Genomic DNA, 11,865 nt, shown 5'->3' with positions numbered 1-11,865 from the left:
CCAGCAATGAGAGAAATAAAAACATAGATGATACTATGGTACTATTTCTTAATCTAAGTCTGCCTAAATATACATACCTTACGAAATTTCTATCATGTTTACAGAACAGTTGGAAGCCCACACCAATGGAAAGAGATGTCTTCCAGTCTCCAAGTTTATGTGCCAACCACACAGCCTCTGGAATTAGGCCACCAATAAGTAATAATTCAAAGGCATATTCAACTGTCCACACATCAGAAAGATTCTGATCTCTTACAACACTGGCAACTTCAGAGTGTTGTAGAGGAATAAGTCGAAGGCACTGTTCTATGAGTAAATAAAAGAAAACGAATTTTACAATTACATTTATCAGAACTCACTCCTCCTCACACAGTTACACCTCTCTCTCTTTTTTTTTTTTTTTTTTTGCGGAAAAGACATTTATTACCAAACTATAAATTAAGAGGAGGTGGGCAGGGTGCAGTAGGACGAGCTGAGTGGTCACGTTTTGGGCATCTGTTCCTTCTCTCTGTTCTCCTGGGCCTCGATCCTGAGCTCCTCCTGCAGGCGCTCCCAGGCTCAGACCACCTTGGACTGCAGGTAGAAGGAGCCACCCACGGATTTATCGTTCACCTTGAATAGGTGTTCATAGTTCTTCTGGATCTCCTCGGGGCTCAGCTTGGAGACATTGAGAATCTGCTGGGCCTCCTGGAGGCTGAGGCCAGACAGGTTGGAGGCAGCTGCAGGCTGGTGTCCAGCACGTCCTCGAGCATCAGCTGCTGCCCGGCTGGCTGCAAACTCCTGCCGCAGGGCCCGGGCAAAGGCCCTGCCCACCACCTGCACCCCCATCACAATAATCTGGGCCAGGTATTTGGCCATGGTGTCGTTCCGCCCCGGAGTCGCGGGCTCCGGCTTCCTGGCCCCACGGCTCCAACTCAAGGGCGGCCGGCGGGTCAGACGACTCCATCTTAATAGTAGACTGGCACGAGAGACTTCCTCCCTCACCGGCTTGAAGAAGTAAGCTACTCTGTCATGAGAAGGCCTGTGGAGCAGACCACATGGCAGGACCTTCAGGCAGCCTCTAAAAACTGCTTGTGAACCCCCTGCCAATAGCCACAGGAAGCTGGGCCCATAGTCAGACAACCACAAGGAAAGGATTTCTGCCAACAATCTGAATGAGCTTGGAAGCAAATTCTTCCCCAGAACTTCCCAGTTCTTCAGATGAGATGGCAAGCCCAGTTGACACCTGATTACAACCTTAGGAAACCCTGACGGAGGGCCCACGTGACCTGTGCCCACATTCCTGATTCACAGAAAATGGGAGATGATTTGTTTTAACCTGTTGTGGTAATTTGTGCCATAGCAGTAGAAAACTAATACATTATTTAATCTTCTGAGGTTATTTTCACAGGTCAAAATGGTTTAATATCAACAATTTGATGTGATTTAACTTAACGAGGAGAAGACAGTAATTTAGATCACAGAGCCTTCAAGGTGATAACCAACCACACCTCTACTAAAGACTCAGTTCAGGAAAGATGGTGCAGTTAGTCACAGTCCCAGCTGTTGCAACTGGCTGGAGGCTCTAATTGATATTCTCATCAAAACCCCATCACTCAGAGTTCAGTTGAGGGAAGCAAAGCAACTCTGACTTATGGGAAAAGGGAATTCTTCTAGGGTTTGAGCCTCACACCACTGCGGGGAAAGCTGGGGAAGGGAAGGTGTGAATGGGAGAGAAGTAGAATGCAGAGGAGCTACCAGCCAGTCAACCTGAGAGGCCAGGCACACTGAGCCACTGACAGGAGGCTGCACAGGGTACGGGAGCATGTGGAGAGTGGCTCCTTGGTCTGTGGCTCTTCGGTCTGTGGCTCTTCGGCCAAGCATCTTCTGGTGACCTGGGGCCAGTGTTGCCACTGCAGGGGCTGCAGTTGGGAGGGAGAACTGGACTTGGAGCAGGGGAGAACAAGGGCAAGCTAGCACCCACAGGCACCTCTGTGTCTGCCTGTTACCGTAGCTGGGTGTGGTGACTTTTAGAGAGAAATGCTTGTGTGTCTGCCCTCCCAGTCTGCCACATTTCTCTTCCTCTCGTCGTATGGTGTCTCTTCCCATGCCCCCACAACCTGTGCTGAGGCAGCCTAAAACAAAGGCTTGCTTGCAGGTGGCTTATTTGGTAAGTAATCCCCTGAACAGGCGCACAGCCCCGGGAAGAGTGAGGTAGGGGAGGAAGGAAAGCAGAAGAGTGGTGTTGGGCTAGTCGCCCCTGGAGGCACCAGGGTTTCAACCCTGCCAGGACCCTCTGAGGAGCTCTGTAGGGTCTTCAGACTGGTCCTCCTGAGGCGGAGCGGAGAGGAGTATTTATCCAACCAGCTCTCACAAGTTGCAGAGTCCAAGGACTGGCAGTTAAAAACGCTGCAGCACAGACTGACTTGTCTTCGAACCCTTACATGTCTGACTGTCATTTTCTGCCTTGGCTCTGGAATTCTGGTTCCTGTTTAAAATGGAGAAGATGCAGGGGCCCCTGGGTGGCTCAGTCGTGAAGCGTCTGCCTTCGGCTCAGGTCATGATTCCAGGGTCCTGGGATCGAGCCCCGCATCAGGCTCCCTGCTCCGTGGGAAGCCTGCTTCTCCCTCTCCCACTCCCCCTGCTTGTGTTCCTGCTCTCTCTGTCAAATAAATAAATAAATAAATCTTTAAAAATAAAATAGAGAAAATGCAGGGACAATGGTGGAAAACCTTTCTCATGTGCTCAGTATGGATTAGAAGACGGAGGGAGGGAGATAGCAGGAAGCTTTTCAGTATTTGATATGTGAGGTATGAAGGATTCAGACAGAGGTCGCATTCCTGGGAATGGAAAAAAGGCTAATCAAAGAGCATCTTGAAGGAAGAATCAGTAGGACACACGATTAGTTCTATATATATGTCAAAGGAGGCGGAGTCAGCATAGCTGATTTAAGATTTCTAGCCTAGAAAAAGGGTAATGTTGGTGGACACACTAGCTCCCTGATGTTATTTAACATAATCCTCAGAACTCTGATGGGATTATTTCATCCTCTCTATGAGGAAATGAGAATCACGGGGTGCGCTTTGATCTGGCACAGGGCGCTAAGGGCGAGAGTCAAGAGGTAGTGATGTAACTGCCAGAATTCAAAGCCTCATATATACGTGCTTTCGACTTGCCCACACTTCCCTCTCATCTCATGATTCCTTGGGAACTGGAATCCATTCCATACAGGTTATTTGGAAAGAACTGAAGCAACTTTTTTCTCAAGCCTATTTGCACTTGAAGTCTTATTTCTGTTTCTGACTGATGCGCTGAAGAGACACCGTGCCTGCTCTAAGGCCAGCCTTCCTCTGAAGGTACTGTTCTGTCTGTGCTGCATAGCAGGCTGTGATCGCCCCCCGCTGGTTCTGCGCTCCTTTCCCCTTGCCTCTGTTCTTCCTTTTCCCACCTCAGCCCCAATATGAAACTGAATCTAGAAGTTGCTTATACCTTTTCTGATGGACGTGAGCCAGTGAAAAGGTTTCCCACTGGTGCTGGTGGTACAAGTATGAGAGTGGCAATAAAGACAGATCCTGACCGTGTTTTCAGGAAATCTGTCAACACTGAAGTTTATTTTATAGTTGTCACAGGAGCATGAAGAGGGGGAAAATGTTGATAATAAAAACAGAAAGTGTTCCCGTTCAGCATGCAGCAGGAACAATCATTTGTATTACTAAATGTCAGTTTGTTTTACTTCTTTTTATCTCTGCCATGATCATTCATGATACATAACTCAAATTTTTAAAAAAGAGGCATTTTTGCCAATATTACATACCGGAAAGAAAATATTCTGGTAAAAAAGAATAGAAGAAGGGATTAATCAAGTAAGCAAGGGGTCTGTAAAATGCAGTTTTCAGGAAAAAAAATCCAAAGAAGTTAACTTCATATTTCATCTGCCAACCTCACAACCGCATCACTTAAAGTCCGCCACCTGAGCAGAATGCATGGCACCTATGAGTCATTCAAGGTCTTGGCTACGAATGAGTTTTTCTGTTACAAGGAAATTGATAAAGGCTTTTGAGTTCATCCAAAAAAGGTAAACAGTGTATTCATCAACCATTGCTGTGTAACAACCAGATTTCCATCTCTGGCATATGACATGAACATGTATTTCTCACAAATTTCCAGGTCAGCCAATAAAATTACAGATTGAAGTTTGCAGCAGCTGGGGTCATTCTGATTGCCACTGTGGTTTAGCAGGGCCGGGTGGCTCTGTTCCTGCTGCTGTTCATTCTCCCTGTAGGATCAACAAGCTAGCCACAGTATGTTCTTACCGTGGCAGTGGCAGAAGGCAAGAGGGCAAGCCCAGTTCCCAAAAAGTACTTTTGAAGCTTTTTGTCACTTCATATCCACTAACATTTCATTGGTCAAAGCAGATCTCAAGGCCAGTCCCAAAGTCTTGGGGTGGGGATGTATATTCTGCCCATGGGTGGGGTGGGATCAGAGGGCTGGTGTTGGTAAATATGTGCAGTAATCTGCCACACTTGGATAATACTCTCAGACTCTATATTTCTAGTTTAAAAAAGATAAAGTAGGAGCGCCTGGGTGACCCAGTCAGGTGTTAAACATCTGACTCTTTTTCTTTTTTAAAGATTTTTTATTTATTTGACAGAGAGAGACACAGCGAGAGAGGGAACACAAGCAGGAGGAGTGGGAGAGGGAGAAGCAGGCTTCCCACGGAGCAGGGAGCCCTATGTGGGGCTCGATCCCAGGACCCTGGGAGCATGACCTGAGCCGAAGGCAGACGCTTAAGGACTGAACCACCCAGGCGCCCCTAAACATCTGACTCTTGGTCTCAGCTCAGGTCTTGATCTCAGGGTCGTGAGTTCGGGCCCCGCGTTGGGCTGCAGCCTAGGCATGGAACCTACTTAAAAAAAAAAAAAAAACAATAAAAATTAAAAAGATAGTCATTCTGATTATGAATTTGTCTTTAAAGAAAAGGATATCATTTTATCTCTAGTTAGGAAACAGAGTCCGTAAACTCTATAAGGAAACAGAAGGGGAAAAAAGAGCTCCTTCTGAGAGTTAATTAGTAGCAAATGGGAGGAAACAAATTTGACCGTCATATACCCTGAAACTGGCACAGGGGAAGGGAAGGGATTCTAGACAGCAGTGCTCCTCAAAGCATGTCTGTAGTGAGGGAAGTACAGTTATTGAGAGTAAGCATTTAGAAACTTCTTGGCAGTTTGACATAGTCACAGTATTCAAGCAGTGTTTTTACTGGTTTCTACTAAAGTATTGATCCATGACAGATTAGAAATTTAAAAAGAAGCAAACACAACTATTTCTTGACCCAAGATAGTTTACGAACATGGCATTCTGCTCACTAGAAGTAAACATCTACACTGCACATAAGTGGACCTTTATACATTGGTCTTGTGGGGTTTGGCCTAGTATCACTTTGTCAGCCGGAATCCAACCATCTTTGATAGTGTGCTGGTAATGTTTTTGGACCAACAAGACTGGTCCAGAATTTTCCAAGGAAACGGCATTGTTTGAAGCCTTTTTGTATTTTGCTTGCTGGCCTTTCCCTTGCCAGCACCCCTTCAGCCTTGTTGCTATGTTTACATTTTCATTCCATTATCAATAACCTTGACAAAAGGCATATTACCACTAATTGAAATCCTTTATTGTAATATGAAAATATTACATATGACAATATTAGATAAATCTCTTCTTAAAATATACCTTTCAGCATTCTGATTTTTTGCCTAATTGACTTCCTTTCACATTTGTGAGTTAATATCACCATGTTTGGTATATTTATAAGTGCTTTCCTGTTCATAAGAGGAGTGGTTATAAGTGAAGTTCTGATGAGCATTGATTCATGTAAGACCTAAGTTTAGAGGCATAAAAAAGGGGGAGATTTTCTGGCGGGAGGGGAAGGCTATGTTTAGTTAATTAGTACAGCTTGTCTTCTCCCTAGCGGTAGGACTTTGGGCAAGCTCATTCATCTTTGTGAATCTTAGTTTTCTCATCTGCAGAATGGGAGTAATCATACCACCTTCTTTGAATAGGAGTGCTGAAATTAAATATTCTAAGTCAGGTACAGACTTGGCACATAATAAGTTTCAAAAGTATTAGCTATTATGTTTGCTTTTAATTGATTAGCTACTAAATGTCAGACATTGTAGAATGACATAAGGTGGGGCCTCTACCCCAAAAGAGCTCTCAGTCTGGTAGAGGATTCAGACTGATATTCAAGAAATACAAGATAGTATGAGAATTTAGTGCTATTATATAGAGAGAACTAGGGCAGCATTTTTTAGGTAGGAGGAACACCTGACCTAGGCTTGGGGTAGGGTAGGGTAGATCAAGGTGAGGTTTTAAAAGAGGCAACGTCTAAGCTAAGTCTAAAAAGTGTGGATGAGTTAAGAAGGAGAATTAAGAGCATTTCAGAAAAATGGAACAATGTATGCAAAGGCCTGGAGGTGAGAGTTTGGTGGAACTCTAGGAAATCCTAAGTAATGAACGCAGTATAGAATATGAACAGGAATGGGGCTGGAGAAGTTGGCAATGGCCAGACCATCAAGAATATGTAGTTTGGATTTTATCTTGAAGTTATTTGCAAGCTATTGAATAATTTGTTACATATATAATCTGATTTACATTTTAAAAGATTATCTGGCAACAGTATGGAGAACAGATTGGAAGGGAGAAAGATGGGAACTTTTTGAGGCTATTTCAGTGATGCGGGGTTTAGAAAGTATCAGATTCTGAAATGGGGAGGTGGTAGAGATTCAGTGGAGGGGATGTATTTAAAACAAGAATAGAATGAACAGCATTTGATGGTGATTGAATGTGGCCTTCAGGAGAAAGAATCACTATTAGTACTAAGATTTCTGGCTTTGGGAGGAAGAGGTATCTTTCTCTAAAGCAGGGATTAAGAAGGCCAGTGTGGGGGGGTGGGGAGTGTACTAGATTTCCCAGAGGAAAATGAATTGATTTGCCTTTAGAATATCCCTGTGGAACTCTCCAGTGGGAAGTTGAAGGAATGAGTCTGGGAGTCAGGAGACAGCTCTGGGTTGGAACTATATATAGACTTTTTTTTTTTTTTAAGATTTTATTTATTTATTTGACAGAGACAGCGAGGGAGGGAACACAAGCAGGGGGAGTGGGAGAGGGAGAGGGAGAAGCAGGCTTCCCGTGGGAGCAGGGAGCCCGATGTGAGGCTCAATCCCGGAATCATGGCCTGAGCCAAAGGCAGACGCTTAACGACTGAGCCACCCAGGCACCCCATATGTAGACGTTTTTGTTGTTTAAATTTAAGTAATCTTCTGTACCCCAGGTGAGGCTCAAACTCACAACCCAAGATCAAGAGTCACATGCTCTTCCAACTAAGCCAGCCAGGCACCCTGGAACTGTATATCTTGAAAGTCATGAGGGGGGTGCCTGGGTGGCTCAGTCATTAAGCGTCTGCCCTCGGCTTGGGTCATGATCTCCAGGGTCCTGGGATCGAGCCCCGCGTCAGGCTCCCTACTCCACGGGAAGCCTGCTTCTCCCTCTCCCACTCCCCCTGCTTGTGTTCCCTCTCTCACTGTGTCTCCCTCTGTCAAATAAATAAATAAAATCTTAAAAAAATAAAAAGTCATGAGGATGCTTTGGGAGTTAAGGCCTTAGGGGTTAGATGATACCACCCAAGAAAGGGCATGGTAAAAAGAGTGTTGTATTCACAGCGCTTGGCAAGTAGGTACTGCAGAATGTTTGAACAAATGAAGAGTGTCAAGGGTACAGTCTCATTTCAATCTCATAATAACCCTGAGTTAGGAGTATAAACCCAGTTTTACAAATGAGAACATTTCAGGCTCAAAGAGGCTAAGGATTTGTCCAAAATGATTTTGCTTCTAAGTGGCCAAGGTGGAATTTCAAGTCCAATCTGTCTTGATTGCAAAGCCCACTTTTTCCTATCATGTCTCACTTCTTTGAAAACTTCTTAGGAGTTTAAATATATGATGTTATTAATTCTCCTTTCCCTCTGCCAATATCCTGGTTTCATAGGATTGTGATACATCCTTTTGAATAACCACTTTTTCTCTCATTTCCCCTGCTTCGTGCCCAAACACCTCTATCAGATTGCCTCTCCTGTCAGATTGACTCATTCTCCTCACCTCTAGTCCAGTGCCTGCTTTCAAGCAGCAGAATGACACAGGTCTTCCTCTGACCACTGGCATGCAAGGCTCACCATAAAATCATGAGAGCGGTTTACAGTTTTCCATTTTTCTCACTCCTCATCAGTGCATATTCACTTCTTTGGGTGTTGTTTACACACAGATTCCATTGTGGTGGTCTCAGTGTTCCTTATCAGGATCTCAGGTTAATGTTGAGATTAAGTAAATTAATCTTTAATGTTTAGATTAAATTACTGTCACATTGATACTCTGTTACCGCTTTTCTAAAAGTGATTTTATATTTGTGATGGAAGCAGCTTGGATGCTATCTGACGTCAGCTCCATATCCAGCGTAGGGGTTCTTGGTACTCTATCCCTTATGTGATGAGCCAGGCTTTGCTCCTGTATTTTTCTAGAAGGATTCTTTTTTTTGAGGGACAAGAGGAGAACAAATCTTAATTGTTAGAAATTTCTTAATACTGAGGCAAATTCCCCCTTCTTTCAACATCCATTTAACATCCAGGACCTGCCCTTGGAACAACAGGGAAGTCAGTCATTTCTCCTCTGCCTCCGGAAGGTCTGTCAGACTTAGATAGCTCCTTTGTCTCCCCTCAGGTTTCTCTTATGTAAGCCAAGTAATCTCGGTTGCTCGGAGCTTTTCTCCCGTGACAGACCTCTCAAACTCTCTCCTGTTCTTTTGCCCTCCTCTGAGAATCCTGGCGTTTTGTCAGTGCCCCGTCTAAAACACAGGGCCCAGAACAGAACACAGCACCCCACAGGACAGCAATGCAACACAGAACTCTGTGCTTGAATCTTAAAAGCCTGAGCTTGCTTTAGCCCTACAGCAGCCATGTCATGGTTTGCATCTGTCCAGCTCAAGTGCCCAGGTGTCATTGTTACATAGGTTGTGGTTAAGGTAGCTCTCACGTCCTCTTCTGTGCAGTTGACTTTCTTTCACTGAGATACAGAACTTTCTAAATTTCCTGGTTCTGTTTCACCTTCATTTTCACCCATCTGTTCAGCCGGTTATGATCATGTCATCCAGTGTGTCATGAACTGTGTTTCCCAGCTTTAGCCTTTCTCTGACTGGCCAGTTCCCACAACTGTGCCATTTCTACCTTCTCTTTTTTCCCTTGTGGTCCAGGGCTCTCCGCTATAGTGTCTTACTCAAATTGTTGGATTTGCACAGATACTTATTTTCTTATACAATTGTGAAGATTCTCTGCCTCTTTCTATGGATCTGTCTCTACTGAACAGCAGGTTTCCTATAGATGTCATAGTCTGTTGTTACCTGTTGTTAACCCATCCTACCAAGTCTTGGGGTTGTCCATGAAATTTTATTTATCTCCTTGTTCTTTTTTACTACTGCTACTTTTAAGTAGTGTCTAACCTACTGATGTTCCATAAGTAATATTTATGACTAATCTTAAGAAGTATTTGCGTTCTCTTTTAGGCTGTGAGGATATCATTGCTGAGAGCATTTCATTAGATACCTTAATTGCCATCCTCAAGTGGAGCTCTCATCCATATGGCTCTAAATGGGTGCACCGACAAGCTTTACATTTCCTCTGTGAGGAATTTTCCCAGGTCATGACTTCGGATGTTTTTTATGAACTCAGCAAAGACCATCTGCTCACTGCTATCCAGTCTGACTACCTACAGGTAATCATTTATACACCTCTCAAACTCATTGTCATCCATGTGTGCACCAGGAAATCCACCTACATTCTATTATTCCCCCATCTAGAGAGATCAGCCTACCCAGGGATGCCCTCTTCAGATTTGTACAGGAAAAGCCTTCTGGCTCTCTGGCCTTTCATGCACCTGCTGCTATGACTCAACATTGTGAACAAGCCCCAGTCCCAGCCAACTGCACCAAAGGGGTTGAGGCAGTAGGCAAGGTCAGAAGCATATCCCAACAGTGATTTTCTTGGCTTCCATTAATTCACTATAACAATTTCTTGGTTTTGGTGGAGTATCAGATACTTAGACTGTAGACAGTAGCTTAAGCAGCACAAAGTTAAGAGTAGTATTCAATTTCTGATCTCAAATGCTTATGAAAACTCAGTGTATGTGTCTTACCAAAATATAATAATGTTTTCAACCGCTTACTTTTAATCAGAAGTAGTTTTTAGCAAATTCTTCTGTCATTGACTTATATGTCAATCTAATTTGGTAATTTAAACAATAGATTTAAAATATTGCAAAGAATACTTTCAAGTAACATGTTCAAGTTTAATTTTTTTGGAATTGGTTGTATGAATTTTATGCTGAAAACTATACAACAGTTTTAATGTTACAAAAACATAAATCCATTGAGCCATTACCTATTTCTTTATATTTGTACTGGGAAAATAATAAAATGTCTCCATCCCAGTGAGAGATTCAGTGAAGAGTTAATAATCCACTTAGCATCTGTGCTTTGATTGTAGTACAAATGTTGTCATAATTGGATTTGATTTATTTAGGATCTCTGTTCATTAACCTCGTTTCATTGTCCTGATCCAGACTGCGTGCATTAGGGAGGTTAGGATTTGTCAGTTCTCTCAGATTATTGTCTTTAGAAAGCTTTGCATTTCTATTTAGAAAGTAAAAACCTTGGAGAGCAGCCTAGATTTGCTCTAAGATTTTCAGTAAAGTACAAAGAAAGAGGGGCACCTTGCCATTTCACAGACTGCTGGAAGGGCCCTTCACCAGTCAGTAGCATACATTGTGCAGAGTGTAGTCTCTCTGCCAAAACAAGTTGCTGTACCTGGGTTTTCTGTTCCTGCAGAAGATAGTAATCACCAGGTATCTGTATACTTTTACTTTGATCTATTTATCTCTCCCTTGTCCCAAGAAGAATTTAAGGCAGCTGTATAGAGACCATGTAGTAGAGTAAAATAAGTTTAAAGTAGATGAAGAGAATAGGATAAAGAAAAAACAAAGATGAAAACAAGAATAAAAAATTTAGTTGAAGCCAAGAGATAGGTTACTGGACACATGCGAAATGGTGGTGTGTTTGCGGCTGGTGGACTGCAGTTTTAGTGGAACTTTTCAAACAGCCAGTAGAGAGGGAAAGGTGTTAAGTTGCACCCTGGGTGTACATTATGACCTCAGAAAAGTCATTAATGAAATGCGCCATTTGTCTAATTTCACTAAAATAAATGTAAACCATTTTTTCTTCTAGGCAAGTGAACAAGATATCCTTAAATATCTGATTAAATGGGGTGAGCATCAGTTGATGAAAAGAATAGCTGACAGAGGTAAGCTCACAAAATTAGCTTATACTGTAAGTTTTTTATCCGGAGGCATGCTGTGTGTCAGTCTTGACAGTAGCCCCTATTGCCTGGTGAAAATAGAAATTTTCACAATCCGTAAAATCCTTTAGTGGAGAAGGGTATACTTTGGTAGAAATAAATACACCAGAAAATTTTATTTTACAACTTTAAAAGGGTACTTTTAATGTTATCTATGTGCTAAATAATATGTGTTTACTGATTTATAGAAGTATTAGAATGAAATTTTTCATTTAATGATTTTCATTTAAAGCATATTGTTGATGGAAATGTTTAGGAATTAGATAGTGGTGACATGTGTAGAACATTTTAAATATACTAGAAGCCACTGACAGAATTATACACTTTAAAATGGTTAAAATGGTTTGCAAGGACGTGGATGGAACTGGAGGGTGTTATGCTGAGTGAAATAATTCAATCAGAGAAAGACATGTATCATATGACCTCACTGATATGAGGAA

At 42.8% G+C, this 11,865-nt stretch overlaps 2 protein-coding genes across 4 annotated transcripts in view; one reads left to right on the top strand and one right to left on the bottom strand.

The window, feature by feature from the left end:
• Positions 1 to 11,865, top strand: part of BTBD7 (BTB domain containing 7) — an 80,254-nt gene that overhangs the window by 47,611 nt on the left and 20,778 nt on the right. For all 3 annotated transcript variants that reach the window (XM_073895809.1, XM_025869431.2, XM_025869430.2), the window contains exons 4-5: positions 9,580 to 9,788; positions 11,296 to 11,371. In XM_073895809.1, coding sequence (XP_073751910.1) covers positions 9,580 to 9,788; positions 11,296 to 11,371 — 285 coding nt within the window. The remainder of the gene's footprint in view (positions 1 to 9,579; positions 9,789 to 11,295; positions 11,372 to 11,865) is intronic.
• On the bottom strand, positions 404 to 931 carry LOC112822069 (mitochondrial import inner membrane translocase subunit TIM16). The gene has a single exon (XM_073894887.1). It carries the CDS (start codon positions 856 to 858, stop codon positions 559 to 561), a length of 300 nt encoding a protein of 99 aa, XP_073750988.1. The 5' UTR covers positions 859 to 931; the 3' UTR covers positions 404 to 558.

The sequence above is a fragment of the Callorhinus ursinus genome, unplaced genomic scaffold, assembly GCF_003265705.2.
Source record: "Callorhinus ursinus isolate GAN/ISIS: 27379988/994484 unplaced genomic scaffold, GSC_fseal_2.0 scaffold8, whole genome shotgun sequence".
Lineage (NCBI taxonomy): Eukaryota > Metazoa > Chordata > Mammalia > Carnivora > Otariidae > Callorhinus > Callorhinus ursinus.
This window is presented reverse-complemented; position numbering and strand designations above follow the sequence as displayed.

Bases quoted from the DNA above. Each gene is read 5' to 3' on its own strand.
- LOC112822069 (XM_073894887.1), bottom strand. From the start codon at position 858: ATGGCCAAATACCTGGCCCAGATTATTGTGATGGGGGTGCAGGTGGTG.